Genomic DNA, 26,416 nt, shown 5'->3' with positions numbered 1-26,416 from the left:
ACTGACCTATAGGGAGCGCGCATCACGGAGGTGTTCCGCTTTCCCAGAGATTCTACTTCTGATTGAGAGAATTCAAGATGGCTCCTTCAGGTAAGACTTTATTCCAAAACCAAATTTGCAGTTAGTTGTTTATGAATGAGTCGTTTTGCAATGGTATTGAGTTGCCCATTAATTAAGTAGTTGCTTATGTTATTACGTAAATTAGAGTGAAACAAGCTTTTCGTTACTTGATAGTATCGGACAGCAAAAGAAGCAACTAACGCGCTAGCTGGGTCATAGCTAGCTAGCTAGCTAATCCCTTTCCGCCTCATGAAAGCACTCACTCGAAAATGAAAAAACACCTGACAGGAATTAAGAAACTATTTATAACAGCCTCATCGACGCGGTATTGTCATTTCATCAAAATATTATAAATGAATTGTAATCTTCAGTGGTAGCTATACTGAGAGAAACATTGCTTCCAAAATTTCTAAATGTCAAATTGCTAAGCAGTCAAATCCCATTACTCTATGCTAAGCTAGGATAGCTACGTAATTACCTTGCCAACGATTTTAGCTATAACATTTGTAGCTAACGTTATATACAAAGCCAACAACAAGGCTCCTACGGCACTTCATGCAATCATGCAATTTCGCGTGCACATGAAATGTCTAGGTCAAGAGTCAAACTGCAGCGAGACATGCTGTAGTTAACGTTAACGAGCTATGCCTAGGCTATGTAAAGTTGCCTATAAAGTTAGCTGACTGGTTAGTAGGTTTAACTAGTTGAAGTGTCAAAGTAGTAATCTTCCATGAGAAATAACATTTGCTCGAGCCATTGACAATCTACACCAACTCAGCTGTGTGGTACAAGCAACCCTTTTAGCCAATGTTTTCACTGTGAGCAGCAACATTTTTGGAGATGTAAAAATTAGGCCTCTTCTGTTTATTTACCAGTTCTTTACCTAGTATACACATCAGTGTGGTATCAACCTTGCTAGTTGCAACATACTCTGTCAATCTGTGATCATAATTATGGGCACGTTTGTCTCACTCGGTTGATTGGATTCAGATGGATCGGATCGTAGCTAATTCGTAGCACTGTCTGTCTCAGGTTCCAGGTAAGGGCTCACTCCCCCGGATCCCCAGTGCATGAAGTTCTCCTGCAGTTGAAGCATCTCAGTGCTACCTCCCCTGCTCTTCCTGCCTGTCATCATGTCCTCCAACTCCTCCTCTTGCTCCTCCTCTGGAGAGACCAGTCCAGAGGACGTGCCCCGAGGTGGGGGCACCATCCGCGTCTACCTCCCCAATAAACAGAGGACTGTGGTAAGACTTTCAGAATAATTTTTTTGGCCTTTATATTACAAGTAAAATTAAATTATTTTCAACACTAATGATTCACTACTGCATCAATGACTAACTCCTAGCAGACAGTTGGTGTTGTCCCAGATGGTGCCTAAGGCCCTGTTCCAATCTATTTCTTATCATGTTTCTCAAACATGAGAACACATGATTTACCATAGAGATCCTAATAATTCACTGTGAATATGTGACTCACACAATTTCATAACTGTAAACTGAGTTGGTGCTGTATTTTATTATGTGAAAGTAGTACTCTTTCTCTGACACAACAAGCCACTTGCACACCCTACTTGTAATTGCTAAACTACATAAAACTCCCTTTTGTTCAAACATCTACTGTTTCTGTCTGCAGGTAAATGTTCGCCCCGGGCAGACAGTTTATGACAGTTTGGATAAAGCCCTTAAAGTGAGGGGCCTGAGCCAGGACTGTTGCGCAGTGTTTCGACTCCTAGAGGGGTAAGTGTCTGCCGTAGCCCATTTTAATGTCTTGTTTTTTAAGCATATTTCTTGTCTGATCTGGCAAGGTGTGAGTACAGTTCAATAAGTAAAAGGTTCTAGCAGTGTCTGTTAATGAAATCATCTATAAGTGGTGCATTGTTGATGTGTCTTAACCCTCTATTTACAACCCCAAGATACATTTCTAGCAACATTTCTTTCATGGCAATACAGTTTTCTGATTCAGATGAGTTTTTCTTCAATTTAATTTAATTTTTTTTATCTGCCACCCCCCCACAGTCGCAAAAGACTAACTGATTGGAACACTGACATCACCCCGCTGGTAGGAGAAGAGCTGCTGGTAGAGGTGTTGGATGATGTCCCTCTCGCCATGCATAACTTTGTAAGTAGCTCTTGTAAGTGTTTTACCTCTGCATTTGTGTATTGTAAGGCAACACTTATTTTTCCAGTAGTGGTTAACACCAACTTCTGCACATATGTGCCTCTGACTGTGTGGGTTAGAATAGCAGACTTTCCACTACTTTGTCACAACTGTCACCTCACTTTCTCTTCAATTGAAATGTCAGAAAAATACACTTTCACATATTATTTTTATTGCAGGTACGGAAAACCTTCTTCAAGTTGGCCTATTGTGACTTCTGCCACAAGTTTCTGTTCAACGGCTTCAGATGTCAGACATGCGGCTACAAGTTTCACCAGCACTGCAGCAGCAAAGTCCCCACTGTGTGTGTGGACATGGACACAATGACAAAACGGTGAGTCTGTCGAGGACAGGGCTCCAAATTAGCATTTTTCATTGGTAGCACGGTTTGATAGCACAACATAAAATCTAGGAGCACCAGAATATATTTTTTGGAATATTAGCGTTCTACATTGTGTAAAAGCACTACTTATTGAGATGCATTACATAGACAATTTTACCCTGTCTCTTTAAGCACGTCAAGTTTGTGAGTGACGACATGCAAGAGATCTGTCATTCATTCATTGCTATGATCATTGGTCTTCTAAAGCTATCCCTTTTCCTTTCTTTCTGTGCCCCCAAATGTTTAGATGTACTGGTAAAGTAACCAGATTGTTAGCTAGCTAATGAGGTAACCTGACTGAACAAGGTGTAAACAAATGCCCGTAAGTGGTTTTGGAATGACTTGTGACAAAGTTTTTAGGCCCTGTTCATAAACCAACTTTTTGGTCCACCAGCCACTGTGGCAGGTAGATGAAAAAAATCTGCCAGCCACTCAGAATTCTTACCAGTCAATACATTTATTTGGCATAATAACACGAAAAACAAACGTTTTTCCAGGTTTTGGATTTCCCCCAGTTTTATTTTCAGGTTTTCACTTTTAATAGAAAAACAACATTTGGGTGTTATAATTCCACATCAGCAGACCACAATAAAATATTTGGCAGGTATAGTTGCCCTCTAATTTCAATTACGCACCTCAAGAGACTGGTGTTTGGCTGGTGGTGTTTCTGTACTGCATGCGGAATAGAGTTTGCCAAATAAAAGACCACCCGAGTGATACAAATCACCATGATATCATATCATTCTGCCAGTTAACATTTTATTTGGAAAGTTTTATGGGAAAGCCTTTAGAAATGACTGTTTCGGCATTACTAACTGGTAGACACAGGCATTCCCATGCCGTTATGTCTTCAGAAAGTTGCAAGAAATATTCTTTACATGTAGGCTTTGGATTGAATGAATTAATCTGCCCTCGCTTTTTTCTCTAGGGAACTGAGAAACATCTGCACAGTGAAACCTATCATTACAACAATTATCTGGGCACATTTTTAAAATATATACAGTACCAGTCAAAAGTTTGGACACTGTATTTTCTACATTGTAGGATAATAGTGAAGACATCAAAACTATGAAAAAACACATATGGAATCATGTAGTAACCAAAAAAGTGTTAAATAAATCAAAATATATTTTATATTTGAGATTCTTCAAATAGCCACCCTTTGCCTTGATGACAGCTTTACACACTCTTGGCCTTCTCTCAACCAGCTTCACCTGGAATGCTTTTCCAACAGTCTTGAAGGAGTTCCCACATATGCTTAGCATTTGTTGGCTGCTTTTCTTTCACTCTGCCGTCCGACTCATCCCAAACCATCTCAATTGGGTTGAGGTTGGGGGATTGTGGAGGCCAGGTCATCTGATGCAGCACTCCATCACTCTCCTTCTTGGTAAAATAGCCCTTACGCAGCCTGAAGGTGTGTTGGGTCATTGTCCTGTTGAAAAACAAATGATAGTCCCACTAAGCCCAAACCAGATGGGATGACGTATCGCTGCAGAATGCTGTGGTAGCCATGCTGGTTAAGTGTCCCTTGAACTCTAAATGAATCACAGACAGTGTCACCAGCAAAGCACCCCCACACCATAACACCCCCTCCATGCTTTATGGTGGGAACTACACATGTAGAGGTCATCCGTTCACCAACACTGCGTCTCACAAAGACACGGCGGTTGGAACCAAAAATCCCCAATTTGGACTCCAGCCCAAAGGACAAATTTCCACCCGTCTAATGTCCATTGCTCGTGTTTCTTGGCCCAAGCAGGTCTCTTCTTCTTATTGGTGTCCTTTAGTAGTGGTTTCTTTGCAGAAATTCGACCATGAAGGCCTGATTCACACAGTCCACTCTGAACAGTTGATGTTGAGATGTGTCTGTGACTTGAACTCTGAAGCATTTATTTGGGCTGCAATTTCTGTGGCTGGTAACTCTAATGAACTTATCCTCTGCAGCAGAGGTAACTCTGGGTCTTCCATTCCTGTGGTGGTCTTCATGAGAGCCAGATTTATCATAGCGCTTGATGGTTTTTGCGACTGCACTTGAAGAAACTTTCAAAGATCTTGACATTTTCCGTATGTCTTAAAGCTGTATAAGGCCATAAGTGAACAGGAAAACGCTCATCCAGAGGCAGCGCTCCTAGTGGCCGGGGACTTTAATGCAGGGAAACTTAAATCCGTTCTACCTAATTTCTACCAGCATGTTAAATGTGCAACCAGAGGAAAAAAAACTCTAGACCACCTTTACTCCACACACAGAGACGCATACAAAGCTCTCCCTCGCCCTCCATTTGGGAAATCTGACCATAACTCTTTCCTCCTGATTCCTGCTTATAAGCAAAAACTAAAGCAGGAAGCACCAGTGACTCGGTTAATAAAAAAGTGGTCAGATGACGCAGATGTTAAGCTACAGGACTGTTTTGCTAGCACAGACTGGAACATGTTCCAGGATTCTTCAGATAGCATTGAGGAGTACACCACATCAGTCACTGGCTTCATCAATAAGTGCATCGATGATGTCGTCCCCACAGTGACCGTACGTACATACCCCAACCAGAAGCCATGGACTACAGGAAACATCCGCACTGAGCTAAAGGGTAGAGCTGCCGCTTTGAAGGAGCGGGACTATAACCCGGACGCTTATAAGAAATCCTGCTATGCCCTCCGATGAACCATCAAACAGGCAAAGAGTCAAGATTGAATCCTACTACACCGGCTCTGACGCTCGTCGGATGTGGCATGGCTTGAAAACGATTACAGACTACAAAGGGAAGCACAGCCGCGAGCTGCCCAGTGACACAATACTTCCAGACGAGCTAAACCACTTCTATGCTCGCTTCGAGGCAAGCAACACTGAAGCATGCATGAGAGCACAAGCTGTTCCGGATGACTATGTGATCACGCTCTCCGTAGCTGATGTGAGTAAGACTTTTAAGCAGGTCAACATTCACAAGGCCGCAGGGCCAGACGGATTACCAGGACATGTACTCCGAGCATGTGCTGACCAACTCGCAAGTGTCTTCACTGACATTTTCAACATGTCCCTGACTGAGTCTGTAATACCAACATGTTTCAAGCAGACCACCATAGTCCCCGTGCCCAAGGACTCTAAGATTAAATGACTACCGACCCATAGCACTGACGTCTGTAGCCATGAAGTTCTTTGAAAGGCTGGTCATGGCTCACATCAACACCATTATCCCAGAAACCCTAGACCCACTCCAATTTGCATACCGCCCCAACAGATCCACAGATGATGCAATCTCTATTGCACTCCACACTGCCCTTTCCCACCTGGACAAGAGGAACACCTACGTCAGAATGCAATTCATTGACTACAGCTCAGCATTCAACACCATAGTGCCCTCAAAGCTCATCACTAAGCTAAGGATCCTGGGGCTAAACACCTCCCTCTGCAACTGGATCCTGGACTTCCTGACGGGCCGCCCCCAGGTGGTAAGGGTAGGTAACAACACATCTGCCACACTGATCCTCAACACGGGGGCCCCTCAGGGGTGCGTACTCAGTCCCCTCCTGTACTTCCTGTTCACCCATGACTGCATGGCCATGCACGACTCCAACACCATCATTAAGTTTGCCGATGACACAACAGTGGTAGGCCTGATCTCTGACAACGATGAGACAGCCTATAGGGAGGAGGTCAGAGACCTGGCCGTGTGGTGCCAGGATAACAACCTCTCCCTCAACGTGACCAAGACAAAGGAGATGATTGTGGACTACAGGAAAAAAAAGAGGACTGAGCACGCCCCCATTCTCATCGACGGGGCTTTAGTGGAACAGGTTGAGAGCTTCAAGTTCCTTGGTGTCCACATCACCAACAAACTATCATGGTCCAAACACACCAAGACAGTCGTGAAGAGGGCACGACAAAGCCTATTCCCCCTCAGGAGACTGAAAAGATTTGGCATGGGTCCTCAGATCCTCAATTTTTTTTACAGCTGCACCATCGAGAGCATCCTGACTGGTTGCATCACCGCCTGGTATGGCAACTGCTTGGCCTCCGACCGCAAGGCACTACAGAGGGTAGTGCGTACGGCCCAGTACATCACTGGGGCCAAGCTTCCTGCCATCCAGGACCTCTATACCAGGCGGTGTCAGAGGAAGGCCCTCAAAATTGTCAAAGACTCCAGCCACCCTAGTCATAGACTGTTCTCTCTGCTACCTCACGGCAAGCGGTACCGGAGTGCCAAGTCTAGGTCCAAAAGACTTCTCAACAGCTTCTACCCCCAAGCCATAAGACTCCTGAACAGCTAATCATGGCTACCCGGACTATTTGCACTGCCCCCCCACCCCCACCCCCCACCCCATCTTTTTACGCTGCTGCTACTCTGTTAATTATTTATACATAGTCACTTTAACTCTACCCACATGTACATATTACTTCAACTACCTCAACTAGCCGGTGCCCCCGCACATTGACTCTGCACCGGTACCCCCCTGTATATATAGCCTCCCTACTGTTCTTTTATTTTACTTCTGCTCTTTTTTTCTCAACACTTTTTTTGTTGTTTATTTTACTTTTTTATTAAAAATAAATGCACTGTTGGTTAAGGGCTGTAAGTAAGCATTTCACTGTAATGTCTGCATCTATTGTATTCGGCGCATGTGGCCAATAAAATTTGTTTTGATTTGATTTAAAGTAATGATGGACTGTTGTTTCTCTGTGCTTATTTGAGCTATTCTTGCCTTAATATGGACTTGGTATTTTACCAAATAGGGCTATCTTCTGTATACCACACCTACTTTGTCACAACACAACTTATTGGCTCAAACGCATTAAGAAGGAAAGAAATTCCACTAATTAACTTTTAAGAAGGCACACCTGTTCATTGAAATGCATTCCAGGTGACTATCTCATGAAGCTGGTCGAGAGAATGCCAAGAGTGTGCAAAGCTGTCATCAAGGCAAAGGGTGGCTATTTGAAGAATCTCAAATATAAAATATAGTTTGATTTGTTTAACACTGTTTTGGTTACTACATGATTCCATATGTGTTATTTCATAGTTTTGATGTCTTCACTATTATTCTACAATGTAAAAATAAAGAACCCTTGAATGAGTAGGTATGTCCAAACTTTTGACTGGTAGTGTATATTTTTTCCTGGTCGCACTGGTGCTCCCAAAATAAAATGTCAGGTCGCACAGCAAAAATCTAGGACCATATGCAACCTAAAGGGTCGTACTTTAGAGCCCTGTCGAGGACATGGAGATGGAACGGGGCTACTGTTCTAGATTGTATGAGTCAATAGTGTGGTGACTATCCAGTACATTGTGATAAGAATTTAAGGGTTGCTTCCTTGTTGGGCTACAGCACATTGCATCCCTATGGGCTAAACTGTTTAGGATATATGGCCAGTCCCATATGGGTTACCACACAGTTCCTTTTTTATGGCTGTCCCCCTCTGTTTATGCTGCTGAATTTATCTCCCAGGGAGGACTTTGGCTACAGGCCATGATCAATTATTGTGAAGAGATCTAGATTATAGACTACATTTCTTGCGCATACCCTTTTTTAAATTATACATAGTATAGAGCACATACATGTTTAATACAAATTGAGAGTATATTATGTTTAGGGGTAATTTAGACCATATTGCTAATGATAATGGATCAGGAGCTCCTGTTTTACTGTTTAGGCTTGCATTTCTGTCTATATTTAGCCTACTTTTTTTTCTTCATTACCCACCCTTCATGAAGTTTGCAAACTTAAATCTGAAGGGCTAAATGGTTGCTTATTTTGTTTTACTTTATTTATTTCTCAATACCTTAAAATACCCCAAAATATGCTGCTTAAGAGATTTCACAAGTAAGGCTGCCACTCGCCATTATGCTGCAACCGTGTAATGATAGGGGTTGGTGGCTAGGGAAGGAGGGACGTGGGGGGAGGGGGTGTTCTGGGTGGGAAACGACCAATGGGTGGGTTTCCCTGTGGGTCCTGCTTTTTGTTTCACATCCATGGGCTTACTAACACTACTGATAAGCAATGGCAACGCTAGCTACTCTCTCTTGGTATTTGAAAGGCCTAAACTGTCCTATTAAATGTTCCAGCTTTCTTGATATCCTAGCAAGAAACCATGTTGATATAGCAACACTCCAAGAAACACACCTACTCCAAAAAGACACACACAGAATAAAGAACCATTTGTACAAACTGACTGCTGTTTCATCAGTCCCAAACAAAACTAAAGGTGTAATCATAATGATACATAGGAAACTCAAAAGTACCATTTTGGGTAAAGGCGAAGACCAAGAAGGCAGAATCACTTTCCTTAAATGTATCCATAACGCAAAGAAAATTGTCTTTTATTAATGTGTACACTACAAATTCATATGGTCCTAAATTTTTAGGATTCTCTGAACAGCGTATTGTTAGAATTAACCGAATTCCATATGGTTATTGGGACCGACATTAATGCTATTTTGGACATGTGGGACAAATCTAATAAGACCAACTACAATCCACACGCAACCAAGGCATTCCAGCATATACTCTCTAATTACAACCTCATTGATGCCTGGCAAGCACATAATCCTAAAGCAAAAGAGCACACTTTCTACTCAAACAGGCATAAACCATTCTCACGAATCGATTTCATACAATTATCTACACGTCTATTTTCTTGAATTAAGAAAATAGAAATTATACAAATGAGCTTGTCTGACCACCGTGCTTACCACTGCCAACTTGAAATTTCAGAATTTCTGTGATCAATTTGAAATTGAACTAAATGAATTCATAATGATCAATAAAAATTCAGTCGATTTACCCCCGGATTCTATTGGATGCCACCAAAGGTTTTATAAAAAATAATGCAACTGCATTTGCATCTGGGTTGAATAAATCACAAAGAAGATACCAGATTTGGAAATGTTAACGGTGTTAGAGCGTTCTCAACAAACTCTTTTCAGACCAGGTAGCTATTACTCTTTCCAAAATCAAGATGGAACTTAATTTATACTGAACAAAAATGTAAATGCAACATTTAAAGTGTTGGTCCCAATCTACTAAGCAAACATATGGAATTGTTTTAAGATGGGCATATCATTTAACTATTTAATTTAGAATTTTAGGACGCCTTAAGGTATCCCCCCCCCAAAAAAATGTGGGATCAAATATTGAATTTGGCCTTTACTACTATAGCTCATAGAAATGAATTGAGTAACACATTCATAAATTGCAAAAAAGACACTCAAAAAATAAATCATCAGGAATAATGTTTTGAAGTGTCTGTCCTATATCTAGGAGATATAAGAAAGCTCAAGAAATAATAAAAGTGGACACATATTTAACCCCATATGTTTGTTGGCACAAAACTACCTCCATACTTAGACGAGTCACATGACATTAGTGGGGGTCGTAGAGCGAAACGGAGAACACCGTCATGTTCGAGAGTTTCATCTTTCCATAGTTAGGCCAAACCATTCGGACGCTACAGACGTTTTCGTGAGAAGACAGATTTTGTGTTCTCTTGGTCTGACAAACAGCTCTGTAGCTCTGCCACTTTCCACCGCAGATGTGGAAGTGCGACATAAGGGCGGATGCGGTGATAGAGATGGCCCATGCCAAAAAAACAGACAGATTTTTGTCTTAAGGATTTAACCGGCAGAATATCTTATCAAAATGAATATATTGCCACGGCTTAATTTCTGTAGTTCAACCCCCCCCCCCCAAAGAGACCAAACAAAATAAAAAGTTGCTCACACAAAAATTCCCACAATGTTCTCCATGCATTTTGTTGTGCTTTTCACAAGGTCACCCATATCACGTCATATTTGTTTTACTGTTAGCATTGTGTGACTGGAACAGCTCTCTTTACCCTCTGCTTACCCTCTGTGTGTGTACTGTACCTTGTTTCCAGGTTCACACCTAATCCCTGCACAGATGAGTACCCTCAGATATCCATACTGTTGCCAGACAACTCCATATCCCAGAGCGACATAGCCTTAACCCCAGATTCTTCTGGGTAAGTGGATCTCAACCATAGTCACATGCGTCCCAAAGGACACCCTATTCCCTATATCAGGGATGGGCAACTTTGATGGGGGTGGGTGCAACAAAAAATCTGAACACATGAGAGGCCGTGGTGGCTCGTGGGTCTGCGTACCCACATCCATACCCACACATGCAGTCAGAGCCAGCCCTAGCCTTTTGGGGACCCTAAGTTACATTTTGTTTTGGGGGGTTTCCCCCCACCTTACGAGCAAAACATGTTTTGCGGCCCCCCTCTTGACAGCGGCGATAATATATTTTTTTGAGTTAATGTCCTGCAATTCTACAATTTTTTTCATGGGGCGGAGAGAAGATTTTGGAATTTTATAACACATTTCATGCATTCCTACTAATTTTGCCATAGGGTGGAGAGAAATGTTTGCAGTTTTGAATATGATATCTGAGTGAGAGTGACCTAACAAAATGAATGGGGGCCCCCCGGTCTGTAATTTGACCATGATTGCTGGCAAGACTAATTTACCAATCTAAAAAGAAAAGTAGCTGACATGGGTTAACTCAGTAAGTTGACACCGACCGACTGAGGTTTATTTTTTTTATTTTTTTGTCTTAGGAAATTGATCTGTGGGCCATGCCTTATATAGTGCACTACTTATCCCATAGGGCTCTGGTCAGAAGTAGTGCACTATAAAGGGAATAGTGTGCCATTTGGGATGCAGACACAGAAACCATATGGTATTGGTGCCCCCTCAAATGGATAACAGTAACTCTTCAGAAATTAACCGAACCTGTTCTGTTGTTCCCCTATGTGTCTTGTAGGCATGGACTTCTGTCACCGACCTCAGCCTTCCTGTTCCCCCCGCCAGTTGTAGATGGACCGTCCCTACAGAGGCATCGGTCCACCTCCACCCCCAACGTCCACATGGTCAGCACAGTGGGCCCTGCCGGCGTCAGCATCATAGAGGTGAGACAGTCACTCCTACAATACAGGGTTTACAAATAAATTCATTAATCCATTTTACAATGGAAATGTGTCTTCTGCTTATTTCTCAACCCCTACAATAGCGTACATCACACACACAGTGGACATCAATGTGAGTCTGTGAATGTTTCATTAATATTAGACGTGAGTGGTTATCCGATGTGTTTCTCTCTCTTTTTAGGAGGCGTTAAAAATACAAAATAATACAATGGGTGAGATTTCAAATCCCATTTCTTTATCCTTACTCATGTCTTTGAGATTATTTTCTACTTGCTCATTTGTCTCAAAACCCGCTCATTTGAATACTGTTATATTATATACAGGTCCTGAACCCTCATCCAAACCCTCCACCAGCCCGCCCTCCCTGGGCTCCCCTGGCAGGAGACCCCCCAAATCCCCCTCAGAGCACAAGGAGCGCAAGCCCTCCTCATCTGACGACAAAAAGAAAGTGGTAAGTAGCGTTTAGATATACCGGCGCTACTAAAACCCTTCTATGGAATGAGAATCTCATCTGGGTGAAAAAAGGTTATGGCATCGCAGTTGTTGCAGTCTTTTGGGGAGATGCCTTCATGACCTTTTCTTTTTTAGTGTCCGAGACTGAACCCTTGGTGCTCGTTGTTAATTAGGGATGGGGATGTTGTTGAAAATGGTGTTAAGTAAAAGTGTGTTTCAGCACCGTGGCGGTTATAGAGACTCAAGTTACTACTGGGAGGTCCACTCTCGAGAAGTCACCGTCCAGAAAAGGATAGGTGCAGGCTCCTTCGGGACGGTCTTCAAGGGAAAGTGGCACGGAGATGTGGCCATCAAGATCCTCAAAGTGACAGAGCCAACACCTGAGCAGCTGCAGGCTTTTAAAAATGAAATGCAAGTCCTAAGGTGAGTACTGTACATTCTTACATTGACAAATGAATTCATGTTTTTTTTTTGGGGGGGGGGTCTTGATATACCATACATTACTCTATTATGGTGCTGTATTGCAATTTACATAGATGTTTTTACTAAAACTGTCATACCATGAGTTACCATGAATGTTGTTGGTAGAACTGTGGAACATGCCGTTTTGGGTGAGATATTGATAGTTATGCAGTGTGTGTTGTGACTGATGTTGGTGTGCCCCCCCCCCGCAGAAAGACACGCCACGTCAACATTCTGCTGTTCATGGGCTTCATGACTAAGCCTAACTTTGCCATCATCACACAGTGGTGTGAGGGCAGCAGCCTGTACCGCCATCTGCACGTTTCCGAGACCAAGTTTGAAACCATGCGCCGCATCGACGTGGCCAGGCAGACAGCACAGGGCATGGAGTAAGCAATTTCACTTTCAGGGCAGTTATTAAAGTGGCAATCTTAGGATTTGTACATCCATTTATTTATTTTATTTTTATTCATGATATATAGCTATTGATTCTTGAAGAATATAACTTATAAATGCCTCATGAGCTTTGTTCAACTGTCTTTATCACAACACATGGTGCTTTTTACAGTCACAATTGAAAAATATTAACATGCAGTATGTTCTTTTTTAGCTTATCTGCTTTTATATTTACTTTATGTATACATTTAGAAGTAACATATGCCTTTTTTGTGTTTTTTCAGTTATCTTCATGCCAAGAATATAATTCATCGAGACCTGAAATCAAACAGTATCCTTTCTTGAGCTGGGCTTTTACCTCTGAAGTAGAATAAGATGAATTTACACTGAACAATGATCAAACGTAACATGTAACGTGTTGGTCCCATGTTTCATGAGCTGAAATAAAAGAGCCCAGAAATGTTCCATATGCACAAAAAGCTTATTTATCTCACATTTTGTGCACAAATTTGTTTACATTTTACATTTTAGTCATTTAGCAGGCGCTCTTATCCAGAGCGACTTAGTTAGAGTGCATATATTATTTTTTTCATACTGTTTTACATCCCTGTGAGTGAGCATTTCTCATTTGCCAAGATAATACATCCACCTGATAGGTGTGGCTTATCAAGAAGCTGATTAAACAGCATGATTGTTACACAGGTGCACCTTGTTTTGGGGACAATAAAAGGCCACTCTAAAATGTGCAGTTTTGTCACACAATACCACAGATGTCTCATATTTTGACGGAGCGTGCAATTGGCAAGCTGACTGCAGGAATGTCCACCAGAGCTGTTGCCAGATAATTGAATTTTAATTTCTCTACCACAAGCCACCTCCAAAATCGTTTTAGAGAATTTGGCAGTACGTCCAACCGGCCTCACAACTGCAGACCACGTGTATGGCGTTGTGTGGGCGAGCAGTTTGCCCCATGGTGGCGGTGGGGTTAGGTTTACGAACACAATTTCATTTTATCGATGGCAATTTGAATGCACAGAGATACCGTGACGAGATCCTGAGGCCCATTGTCGTGCCATTCATCCGCCGCCATCACTTTATGTTTCAGCATGATAATGCACAGCACCATGTCGCAAAGATCTGTACACAATTTCTGGAAGCTGAAAATGTCCCAGTTCTTCCATGGCCTGCATACTCACCAGACATGTCACTCAGTGAGCATGTTTGGGATGCTCTGGATCGACGTGTACGCCAACTTGTTCCAGTTCCCGCCAATATCCAGCAACTTTGAACAGCCATTGAAGAGCAGTGGGACAACATTCCACAGGCCACAATCAACAGCCTGATCAACTCTATACGAAGGAGATGTGTCGCGCTGCATGAGGCAAATAGTGGTCACACCAGATACTGACTGGTTTTGTGATCCACGCCCCTACTTTTTTTTTTTTTAAGGAATCTGTGACCAACAGATGCATATCTGTATTCCCAGTCATGTGAAATCCATAGATTAGGGCATAATGAATTTATTTCAATTGACTGATTTCCTTAAGTGAACTGTAACTCAGTAAAATCTTTTAAATTGTTGCATGTTGCGTTTATATTTTTGTTCAGTATAGATTATATGGATAGGGAGGACCTGATCTTAGATCAGCAGTCCTACTCGAAGACTCTTTATGAATACGGGCCCTGAGTTTGGATCTATGGTGTGCGTAACACTTTCTCTAGTGTAGGCCTATGTGGTTGGCCAGAAGCCTAGTTAGAAGCCAATGATGAATGACCACAGAAGCATTTTTGAACACCCTATTTATTTGTGTGTTTTGTCTGTGAGTTCAGTGCTGTGTTCACCACTAACATGAATATTTTTCACCGTGTTCAGTTGTGAAATCTTTGCATCATGATTTTAGTGCTTATATTGCCTGGTGTGAGCCTGTTAAGCTTCAAACTGTGCCAGAGCATCTTGTCTTCTTCCTCTTTTTAAAGGTGAAGTAAAATGTGTTGTGAAGGCTTTCTAGCAAATCAAACATTCATGGAGATTAATTAGAACAAATGTATCAATTTTTCGTATTTGTCAAAATTAATCATAAAATTGATCAAATATTTGTCAGCTCTTCAGAGAAAGATATTTTACCCACCACCAGTATCACTTGAGGCCAATGCTTGTGTCTAAATCTAGATCACCTTTGTAGAATGCTATCAATTTCAAGTCTATTTAGTAGTTTTGAAGGTCGTGTTAACATCACCAGTGTGATTTGCTTTTCCAAATGTATATACCTACCAACCTACCTGTTGCCGTGTTCCTGAGCTCTGTTGTCAGACATCTTCCTCCATGAGGGCTGGACTGTGAAAATCGGGGACTTTGGGCTGGCCACAGTGAAGTCTCGATGGAGTGGCTCCGAGCAGGTAGAACAGCCTAGCGGTTCCATTCTGTGGATGGTAAGTTCCTTGCACTCCTGGGTTGTATTGATTTACAGCACACCGTAGCATACCATAATGCAACAAAAACAAGTGTCTCATTGAACAAGTTCAGGTAGTCCCTTCCCGTTTCGGTCCGTTTTCTTCCGTTAGGTGTCAAGGAAATACGACCTAGATATCACTGGCTGGTAGTGGGGGGTAGCATCATTTAACATCAACTGTCAAACTACATTTAGCCATGTGATTTGTAATGTCTTGAGTTTTCCTAGAGAGTTTAGAGGGGTTGTATTTCTCATGTGTGATTATACTCTTTCAGTATGAAGACCACAGTTGTAACACATCTTCAACTAGAACGGGTACATTTCCTAAAACAGGGTGTCCGCGGGTCCTTAAAGTATTTACATCTTAAATTCATTTATCTGATTTAAAGGCCTTAATAAGTCTTACAATGTCTTCAATTCAGTTTTCAAAGGTCTTAAAAAATGCGACGGAGATGACTACACGGTTTCTGTTATATTGTGCAGCTGCGTAATTGTTGCCACCACGGTAAATTTTTTATATATATATATATATATATAACATCAAATAATACTTGAGGCACACTTTCAAGATGTTACATCGCTATCTGCATGTGCTCGTCTTGTGCGTGTGCGAGTCGGACTGTTGCAGAGGAGAGAGAAAGGTAGTCTTATACAATTTAAGACAACACTAACTAGAGCCGGGACGATAAACCAAAAATTACCGACACCGACATTGCCCTCCTCTTACGGAAGCAATTTTGCTTATGTCTGTAATTTAGGTGATTAGGCTACACATCGTTCCTGCAGATTTGTTGGTTCTAAAACCAATTTTTGGTCAACAGTGATGTGCATAACCAGGGTTCGTGCGGTCATGAAAATCATGGAAAAGTCGTGACATTTTAAAATTTTGTTTTCCAGGCCTGGAAAAGTTTAGGAAAATTATACAATCCTAAAAGTTTTTAAAAGTCATGGAAATAAATTCCATAATTTCTGTTAATGTAATTTATTCATGCACAGTTGAAAGATTTTATCAATCAAATGAAAATCAACATATCAGCCAGGATCGGAATGACACTTCAGCGCGTTTGTTTGCATCACCTGCATCTGTGCAAGACGAGTGGGCCGTTGCTTAAGGAGAGAGAGACAGCCAGACATTGCAGCAGCAGGTAGGACTATACAATATGATAGAGAATAGACTAATAACTAGGTAACCAATTAAAAACATATCTTGTACCATCTAGGTAACTGTTTAGCTATTATTAGCATGTATTAATGTTTTCGTCATGTCCCCAAAAACTTTCCACCGACACTTGCGAACAAGGCTATACAAAGTTGATTAATTTTTTTTTACGATTAATTTGATTAATTTAAACAAGTACTGTTTACAAAACAAACGATGCACTTCACCATTATATTAGTTGAGATTCGGTTCAATCATGCTGAATCAAATCAAAATAATTTGTGAATCGCGAAGAGTAATTTTAGGAAAAAATATTTGACGTAGCCTTTCTTTTCGATTATGTAGCTTCAAAACTTGTTTTGTTGATACTTCCAGTTGATTTGGTAATCCAATGTATGGGACATTGCAACTCAATAGATGCTAGTCAGCCTGCAAGGTAAACACTTCTAAGGTAGCTAAAATTGACTAATCTCAAAAAGGTACATTTCCTGAAGAAAATGTGTGGACTTGCTTCAGCTGAATAGAAATATTTGTATCCTAGCATAGCCATTTTGATCTTTGATATATTGAATGAGCTAATTATTTCAAAAGGAATAACATTTATTTGGTTGTAATGTTGCAATGTTATACATCAAGGGTGGTCAACCATCCTCCATGAGAGCTAATGGGTGTGCAGGCTTTTATTCCAGTCCCCCTCTAACAAACACATTTTAAAAAATTAGCTGCTCAACTGGACCTTGATAAAGTGGCTCTGATGTGTTTGAGCAGGGCTTGATCAAAAGCCTTCACAACCAGTTGCTCTCCAGACTGATGGTTGACCACATGTGTTTTATACAGTTGCCTAACAGGTATTATACTTTGGGGGGGGGGGTAACGACAGGAGATGATACATGGGATCAAAGAGCAGCCTCCCAGTGTCGTGTATGAACCCAGATTAACCTGCTTCCTGCAATGAAAGTCACTGCCCTATCCCTGTTTCGCTGCCTCTCCCTCCCCCCTTTGCACATGGAGTGAAGGGAGAGATGCTTTCTGATAATGTGCTGACAGTTGAGCAACATTTTAAAAATGTAATTGTGGGAAAGACTGTTTTTAAAACTACTGTTAAGAGGAAAGTCTCAGCCTTATGTTAGTATAACAATAAGGGTTGTCGCGATACTCAGAGGTATCGTGGCAAGGAAACAAAACATGAAGTGAACTGAATTTCCTGAGGAAAACAGTCTTAATGTTGTGGAGTAACTACAATGTTGTTGATACATCCTAAATTTTCTCCTATCACAGCCATTAAACTCTAACTATTTTAAAGCTACCATTGGCCTAATGGTGAAATTCCTGAGCGGTTTCCTTCCTCTCCGGCAACTGAGTTAGGAAGGACGCCTGTATCTTTGTAGTGACTGGGTGTATTGATACACCATCTAAAGTGTAATTAATAACTTCACCATGCTCAAAGGGATATTCAATGTCTGCTTTTTTTATTTGTACCCATCTACCAATAGGTGCCCTTCTTTGGAAAACCTCCCTGGTCTTTGTGGTTGAATCTGTGTTTGAAATGTGTGGGGTACAGAGATGAGGTAGTCATAAAAAAAATCATGTTAAACTATTATTGGACATAGTGAGTCCATGTAACTTAAGCAATTTTTCCTCCTGAACTTATTTAGGCTTGCCATAACAAAGACATTTCAGCTTTTCATTTTTTATTAAACATTTTCCACTTTGACATTATGGGGTATTGTGTGTAGGCCAGTGACAAAATTGGTCAATTTTAATTTCAGGCTGTAACGCATCAAAATGTGAAAAAATTCAAGGGGTGTGAATACCTTCTGTATTTCTCAACTGTCAATATAGAGGAAATAACACCACTTTACAAACGGAGTATGTATACTGAACAAAAATATCAACGCAACATGTAAAGAGTTAGTCCCATGTTTCATGAGCTGAAATAAGAGGCCAGAAATATTCCGTAGGCATAAAACGCTTATTTCTCTGAAATTGTGTGCACAACTTTGTTTACATCCCTGTTAGTGAGCGTTTCTCCTTTGCTAAGTTAATCCATCCACCTGACAGATGTGGCATATCAAGAATCTGATTAAATAGCATGATCATTACACAGGTGTACCTTGTGCTGGGGACAATAAAAGGCCACTCTGAAATGTGCAGTTTTGTCACACAACACAATGCCACAGATGTCTCAAGTTTTGAAGGAGCGTGCAATTGGCATGTTGACTGCAGGAATGTCCACCAGAGCAGTTGCCAGAGAGTTGAATGTTCATTTCTCTACCGTAAGCTGCCTCCAACGTCGTTTTAGAGAATTTGGCAGTATGTCCAACCGGCCTCACAACCACAGACCACGTGTAACCACGCCAGCCCAGGACGTCCACATCCGGCTTCATCACCTGCGGGATCGTCTGAGACCAGCCACCCGGACAGCTGATGAAACTGAGGAGTATTTCTGTCTGTAATAAAGCCCTTTTGTGGGCAATAACTTGTTCTGATTTGCATGGCTGCGCCCCTGCCCAGTCATGTGACATCCATATATTATGGCCTAATTAATTTATTTCAATTGGATGATTTCCTTATATGAAGTGTAACTCAGGAAAATCGTTGCATTTATATTTTTGTTCAGTGTAATTGAGGCTATGCACCAACGGAACAGAGCGCGTTATTTGCAGTGAATACATCGAGTAGCCTATTTTTTTATTTTACCATTATTTAACTAGGCAAGTCAGTTAAGAACAAATTCTTATTTACAATGACGGCCTACACCGGCCAAACCCGGACGACGCTGGGCCAATTGTGCACCGCCCTATGGGACTCCCAATCACGGCCGGTTGTGATACAGCCTGGAATCAAACCAGGTGGTCTGTAGTGACGCCTCAAGCACTGAGATGCAGTGCCTTAGACCGCTGCGCCACTCGGGAGCCCCGAATATAGGCCTACCAATGGAATGTTTTTGTAGGACATTAAATGTACTGTTAGATCAATTGCATGGCTATCCAGCAACAATATCATAATAAGAGTTAGCAATGTGTTGTGAGTTTCCACTTCCTGAGGTGGGAAATTATGTAGCATATATCCTAGGCCAATATGCAGAAAAAACATGCAGGCAAATTCATCTAAAAAAAGATATGATTATTCTGGATCCTATTTTGACATGTTGCACATCCAAAATATCCATCATGCATTCCCTGAACATGTTAGATGAAATGACTTCTTTAATGTCTTACCTTGGCACTGGAAAAGGTCGGGCTAGAGCCCTCCCGCTTAGCTACCTTGCTTCTAAGTATAGCCATTTTAACCTGATTCACTGAATGGGATAATTATTTTATTAGACTTTTTGGTTGTAGGCTAATGTTATAGCGTAATACCTCCAGGAGAGCTACTGGGTGTGTAGACTTTACTTCCAACCCTACTCTAACACACCAAATTCTACAAATCAACTGCTCAACAGGCAACAACAGAACCTTGTTAAGATGACACAGGTGTTTTTTGAGCAGTACTGGATCAAAAGTCTGCACACCCAGTGACCTAGCTCTCCAAATGGAGCATTGATAACGTTTTAAACTGTAACAGTGCTGTATGTTTGACTAAGGCATTTTTTCACAGTGGTAACGTTGTGGTATTGAGTATCATTATAGCTGGTATTGGTATCGAAGCCAACATTTTCAACACTTAGTTTGTGATCTAGCTAATGATTATCCCATTGTGGTAGACTAAACAAATACAGATGGGCAACCCCATGCTTCAGCCATCTATAGCCTAGCCACTATGCCACTACAATACACCCGTTAGGCTACAGGAGAATGTTGGGATCGTCTCAAACCAATCATCAATCAGAGTATCAAAGCCAATGACACATTTTCTAACTGCCGCTTTACCCACGTGTGTTCCGGCTCTGGCCCAACCCATCGGTTCCTGGACCAATCAGATGGCTCCGAATGTGTTTGCATTCAGTGAAGGGTCAGGGATGCACTCCGATCCAGACTCATTGCAGAGAAGAAACTAACGTCCGTGAGTGTAGCGTTTGGCCGGAGTAAGGGGTTTGGGTAGCCAGGCAAATGGAAAAGGTCTTAGTTTTAAATGCATCTTCATGGAACCTGCAGATGAAATGAAATGTTTGTGCTTGAGTCAGCTGTCCAATGATATGTGTGCGTTTCTGGTTTTAGGCTCCTGAGGTGATCCGGATGCAGGACACCAACCCTTATACGTTTCAGTCAGACGTGTATGGCTACGGGGTGGTCCTGTTTGAGCTGATGTCAGGGACTCTGCCTTATTCCCAGATCAACAACAGAGACCAGGTGAGACGATGATCATGGCAGCAGCAACCTGATTTACGAGAACAAATAATTACAATGAAATTATTACAAGTTTACAAAACACCATAAATATAAAATGAGACTACCGAGAGGACGATAGGAACGGTTTACCTCTTAGTACAGATCTGAAGGGTGCAGCTAACATGTATGCTATTTAAGATCATTCAAATTCAAACGTCTCGTACATAAGAACTGATACTGTTGTATATTCTATTCCCAACCAGAGACATACATTTACCAACCTGTATTTCCTCTCAGATACTCTTTATGGTTGGACGCGGCTACTTGTCTCCAGACCTCAGTTTGCTGTCCAGTAGCTCACCCAAGTCCATGAAGAGGCTCATCATTGACTGCCTGAAGTTCAAACGTGACGAGAGGCCCCTCTTTCCACAGGTGAGAAGCAGCACTGCCAAAGCATTTGGTCAAAGTCAACAACAGGCTTTTTTACTTATTCTTCTCTTTACTTACTGTTCTTTTATTGTTTTGTTTTATCCATCTCCACCTCCTTGGTTCTTCCTGGTTATGGTTTGAGTGTGAGTACCTTTCCAATTCTACAATGTTTATTTTGTTTCTCCTCAGATCATGTTAGGCATTGAGCAGGTCCAGGACCTGTTACCAAAAATCGAGCGGAGTGCCTCGGAGCCCTCCCTCCACCGGGCTGTGCATGCAGAGGAACTGAACCCACTCCTGTTCCACACCACTCGGCTGATGCCCCTTTGAGCCCTGCCCTTCCAGGCCCCCAGTCACAGGAGCTGTCTGTCCCTCTGTCTGAGAGAGAGAAGGAAAGAGACCACCACTGACGCAAATGTTGGCTGCATTATTCCCATGACAGAAAGAGATTGCACTGACAGCTTCCCATCCCAACACCCCAGAGGCTTCGTACCAAATGGCACCCTATTCCCTACATAGTGCACTACTTTTGACCTGATCCCTATGGGACACTATAAGACTGCCATTTGGGACAGAACCCAGCGTTCCCCTTCCTCTGGCACTGGTTGGGGCTCCTCCCACAGACACCACCACCAATAACCCCTCCTCCCACAGACACCACCACCACATATAACCCCTCGTCACGCAGACACTCCAGATCACAACCCCCTGAGCCCTCAGACTCTCCCTACTCCACTTCAGAACACACAGCTCCCCTCCCTTCCCCCTGCTCACAGTCCTACACAAATTGGAACTGCAGAACACACGCTGGCCTAGCCATGTCAGACCCCCTACATTCCTATACTGTAACTGTACATGCATGGCTATGGATTTCTCAAGGCTGCTTTTGGGGGAAGGGACACCAGACTCTTTTTAGTTGTATCATAATGAAGTCAGCGTTCTGAGATTAAGTGCAAGCGATGAAAGAGATATGCTTGCAAAACAACAGAATGCAGAGAAGTGACTTTCACTTGGGTTTTATGACCATATTTTAAATGATTGGTCCTTCTGGTCCCATAACGGTTTTGGTAAATCAGTGTTGTCATGCATTGTTAGAATATGGACATGAATAAGTTGTATTGCTGCTATACAACATGGATTGATATGCCACTTTCTAAGAACAGCAGTTTGGAAGCCGTTAACTGCGGTGTCATATGGGTACAGCGCCATTTTGAAATGCACAGCGGGTCGTGTTCATAGTGCACACCATAGCATAGTGCTTTGCCATCGGAAATCAAAAACAAGTGTTTATTATTGGACAAGGTTAGGTTGTCCCTCCATCTTTCAGTCTGTTTTCTTCCGTTTGGTGCCTAGTGAATACGACCCAGACATGTTCAAACCTGTGCATTGTTTCCATTGAATACATGTAGGTTAGTTCAGCCCAGAGAGCTTCTGTATGGCCATGAAACCTGTAGTCTTAACAGATGAGTAATGAGTATTCTCAATGCTTTACATGCTTACAGTCTGCTTGACTCTCCATTGCACCATGGGGCAGCACTTGTGCTTGCTTTGACTAATCTGGTTAAAACAAGCTGCCTTACTTGTACAGTTGCTTTTTGGTCATTGTAACACTATGCTAATGGCTGTGGTTGAAGTGAAAAGTAGTCTAATCTCTTCCGTGGATGTTTTGGTTTAGTTTCAAATGGGCTAGTCATTATCAATCGTGATCTCTAGTTTGATGTCTGAATCCTGCTTTCAATATGACTTTTTTGTGGTGACTATTAACTTGAAAAGGTCCAAATGTTTGGAACAGTTAAAAACAAATACAAGCCATATTGTTGAGTAGCTTAAACACTTTAGGAAATAGTTGCGTTAAATCAATAATTTATCCTGTCCCTCCTTCCTATTGCTGTTGATTGCGGGCTGCTACTTCAATTGAGCGTTGTACCTAGTGAAAGATGGTTGCTTACTTGATCCATATTAGCAGTGATTAGCCTATTGGTTTCCAGCTTCTTTCAGTGAAAGTGCATTGATTGCTAAGAAGATGGCTCCATGGTGCAATGGGGTGGGGACGGCAGTTATTTGACTGATGGCAGTTATTTTCAGTTATCTGGCTGCATACTGGTTACAAAAAGAGGCAGATTTGAATTATCAATGGTAACTTAAAAAATATATATATATTTGAACTAACCGTAACTGTGATCTTAACCCATAAGGGGTCTGTTGTTTTTGGTGTTATGTATGCAGATTCTATCATGGGTGGATGGTTACTGAACAAACATAACTGACAGCTTTTATAAAAAGCAGATGATATCCAGGTTTTTAACCTAGATGTTTTAGAGGGGCTGGGCACCCTATTCTGTTATGATGTTGGTGGTTATGATTGGGTTGTATCAATAGGTTTGGCTTGGGGATTTTGGTAGAAAAGGGTTGGAAAAGACTACATTTCTCATCTTATTTATTGATATTGTCATTACATATAGCAGTGTGATTTATCTGCTGTCATGGACCTTTTGGTGGATTAAATGTTTACTGAGTAATAAGAGATCACTCTTTACAGCATTTAAATCATGGATGGTTTGGGTTCTCTCTAACCTAACGGAATGTCCTTTCTAGTCATGGTACTGTCTCAAACTATTCTAATTGATCTTCAGATTTCTGATACGCTGTGTCATGCAGGTGTATTTATTTGGCTTTTGATTACAACAATTTTCTTTTGCTTCTGTTACTTCACCTGTGGCCGCAGTGAGTAATTTACTGGGGTGGAAAAATGTTGTATACACCCACTATACTGCAGATACAGTCTCCTCTTGAGACTTGGGCCACTGGGCTACATAATGTCATTCCCAGGTTTTCCAGAAATCCCGGTTGAGCAGGTAATCCGGAATCCTCCAACTAGGATTTCTGGAAAACTCTGGTACTTTTGGAAAGTTATCAGAATTTTGCAACCCTACCCTCCTCTGGTTAGACCAGGAAACATGGAATGTGTCATTGAAATGGCATGTACTGTTATTATTGCGATATGCAGCAAAAGAAAGAAGAACCATGGAACATATTTTAAGGCATTGCACATCAAACATTAGTTTGTCTTATGATTTGTAGGTCATAAGTAATTGAATAGCCCAAAGGCTGAATGAGACATATCTTTCCAAATGAAATCCCTTTTATAGGCTAGTTTATTTCTTAAAGTATCCAGTGTGTTTAGAGATGTCCATAATGCAGGAATAGTCTAGCATCTTACGTTTGGTGGCAATGCTTTACCATTAATGTAAGTCGGTCGGTTTCTGCTGAATTGATAGTAAATAAGTTTGTCACTCAGAGGGACTCTTGTGGCAAGCTCTGTTTTGAATGACCTCGTCATTAGTTTCTTCTGTTGTATGTTTGCAGAAAGGAGGACAAAAGTGCCACATTTACTGGAATTTTGTACAAACTAAATAAAAAAATTGACCTCCCCTGAAATGGACTGTACTAAAGGCATGACGTCACATTGAAGATACCCCTTACTGTGCTTCAGACACAGGGTAATTACAGGGGCAAACAAACCGGACTGTAATATTTGAGCAGAAAATATAATTAATGATCTGTCTGAGTAGTTTTGCATATCTCTAGGTGAATTGAAATAAATGTGTGTATAGTTTCTGAGGTATCAGGGGTGTTCAGTTTGCAATAAATGGTATATTCTGCTGTGTACAGTAAATTTTTTAAATTACAAAATTGTACTTGTTTCTATTTTTTGTGATGGTTTAAAAAAAGAACAATTATTTTAAAATGTAAAGGAAATCTTAGTTGTTTTTTTTGTCTTAAAATATTGATGCAGGATTTTATTCTTTAAATAAAACTGTGGAATACTTACGGAATACTTAAATGTCTGTTTTTATCCTTTACTTAAAGGCCCAGTGCAGTCAAAACGATGATATACACTACATGCTCAAAAGTATGTGGACACCTGCTTGTCAAACATCATTTTCCAAAATTATAGGCATTAATATGGAGTTGGTCCCCCTTTGCTGCTGTAACAGCCTCCACTCTTCTGGGAAGGCTTTCCACTAGATGTTGGAACATTGCTGCGGGGACATGCTGCCATTCAGCCACAAGAGCATTAATGAAGTTGGGCACTGATGTTGGGCGATTAGGCCTGGATCGCAGTTGGCGTTCCATTTCATCCCAAAGGTGTTCGATGGGGTTGAGGTCAGGGCTCTGTGCAGGCCAGTCAAGTTCTTCCTGACCGATCTCGACAAACCATTTCTGTATGGACCTCGCTTTGTGCACGGGGGCATTGTCATGCTGAAACAGGAAAGGGCCTTCCCCAACTGTTGCCACAAAGTTGGAAGCATAGAATTGTGTAGAATATTTGTGTATGCTGTAGCATTAAGATTTCCCTTCACTGGAACTAAGGGGCCTAGCCCGAACCATGAAAAACAGCCCCAGACCATTATTCCTCCTCCACCAAACTTTACAATTGCTTACAGAGGCAGTTTGTAACTCGGTAGTGAGTGTTGCAACCGAGGACAGACGATTTTTACGCGCTTCAGCACTTAAAAAAAAAATCCCTCATCAATCTACGCACGATAGCCCATAATGGCAAAGCAAAAACTGGTTTTTAGACATTTTTGCAAATGTATTACAAATAAAAAGTATTCAGACCCTTTGCTATGATACTCGAAATTGAGCTCAGGTGCATCCTGTTTCCATTGATCATCCTTGAGATGTTTCTACAATTTGATTGGAGTCCACCTGTGGTAAATTCAGTTAATTGGACATGATTTGGAAAGGCACACACCTGTCTATATAAGGTCCCACAGTTGACAGTGCATGTCAGAGCATAAACCAGGCCATGAGGTCGAAGGAGAGCTCCTCGACAGGATTGTTTCGAGGCACAGATCTGGTGAATTGTACCAAAACATTTCTTCAGCATTGAAGGTCCACACAGTGGCCTCCATCATTCTTAAATGGAAGAAGTTTGGAACCACCAAGACTCTTCCTAGAGCTGGCCGCCCGGCCAAACTGAGCAATCGGGGGAGAAGGGTCTTGTTCAGGGAGGTGACCAAGAACCTGATGGTCACTCTGACAGAGCTCCAGAGTTCCTCTGTGGAGATGGGAGAACCTTCCAGAAGGACAACCATCTCTGCAGCACTCCACCAATCAGGCTTTAATGGTAGACTGGCCAGACGGAAGCCACTCCTCTGTAAAAGGCACATGTCAGCCCGCTTGGAGTTTGCCAAAAGGCACCTAAAGGGCTCTCAGACCATGAGAAACAAGAGTCTCTGTTCTGATGAAACC

The 26,416-nt window shown here is 41.8% G+C and overlaps 1 protein-coding gene across 2 annotated transcripts; it reads left to right on the top strand.

The window, feature by feature from the left end:
* The first annotated feature begins 32 nt into the window (after positions 1-32).
* LOC311144625 (serine/threonine-protein kinase A-Raf-like) lies at positions 33-24,990 on the top strand. 2 transcript variants are annotated; one of them, XM_084180669.1, is made up of 16 exons: positions 33-90; positions 1,093-1,304; positions 1,693-1,796; positions 2,076-2,178; positions 2,397-2,551; positions 10,467-10,571; positions 11,375-11,519; positions 11,719-11,749; positions 11,861-11,988; positions 12,211-12,413; positions 12,665-12,841; positions 13,133-13,179; positions 15,160-15,278; positions 20,618-20,749; positions 21,026-21,160; positions 21,347-24,990. In XM_084180669.1, the coding sequence occupies exons 2-16, from the start codon at positions 1,194-1,196 to the stop codon at positions 21,485-21,487; spliced, it is 1,836 nt and encodes a 611-aa protein (XP_084036795.1). In that variant the 5' UTR covers positions 33-90; positions 1,093-1,193; the 3' UTR covers positions 21,488-24,990. The 2 variants fall into 2 exon arrangements, with proteins under 2 accessions (XP_084036795.1, XP_084036796.1); XM_084180670.1 differs by lacking the exon at positions 10,467-10,571.
* The last annotated feature ends 1,426 nt before the right edge of the window (positions 24,991-26,416 follow it).

This window comes from Coregonus lavaretus, assembly GCF_964263955.1.
Source record: "Coregonus lavaretus genome assembly, chromosome: 17".
Classification (NCBI taxonomy): Eukaryota; Metazoa; Chordata; class Actinopteri; order Salmoniformes; family Salmonidae; genus Coregonus; species Coregonus lavaretus.
This window is presented reverse-complemented; position numbering and strand designations above follow the sequence as displayed.

Coding starts and splice junctions, on each gene's coding strand:
- LOC311144625 (XM_084180669.1), top strand. CDS start 1,194: ATGTCCTCCAACTCCTCCTCTTGCTCCTCCTCTGGAGAGACCAGTCCA. Junction 11,520..11,718: donor CCGGCGTCAGCATCATAGAG/GTGAGACAGTCA, acceptor CTCTCTTTTTAG/GAGGCGTTAAAAATACAAAA. Junction 21,161..21,346: donor AGAGGCCCCTCTTTCCACAG/GTGAGAAGCAGC, acceptor GTTTCTCCTCAG/ATCATGTTAGGCATTGAGCA.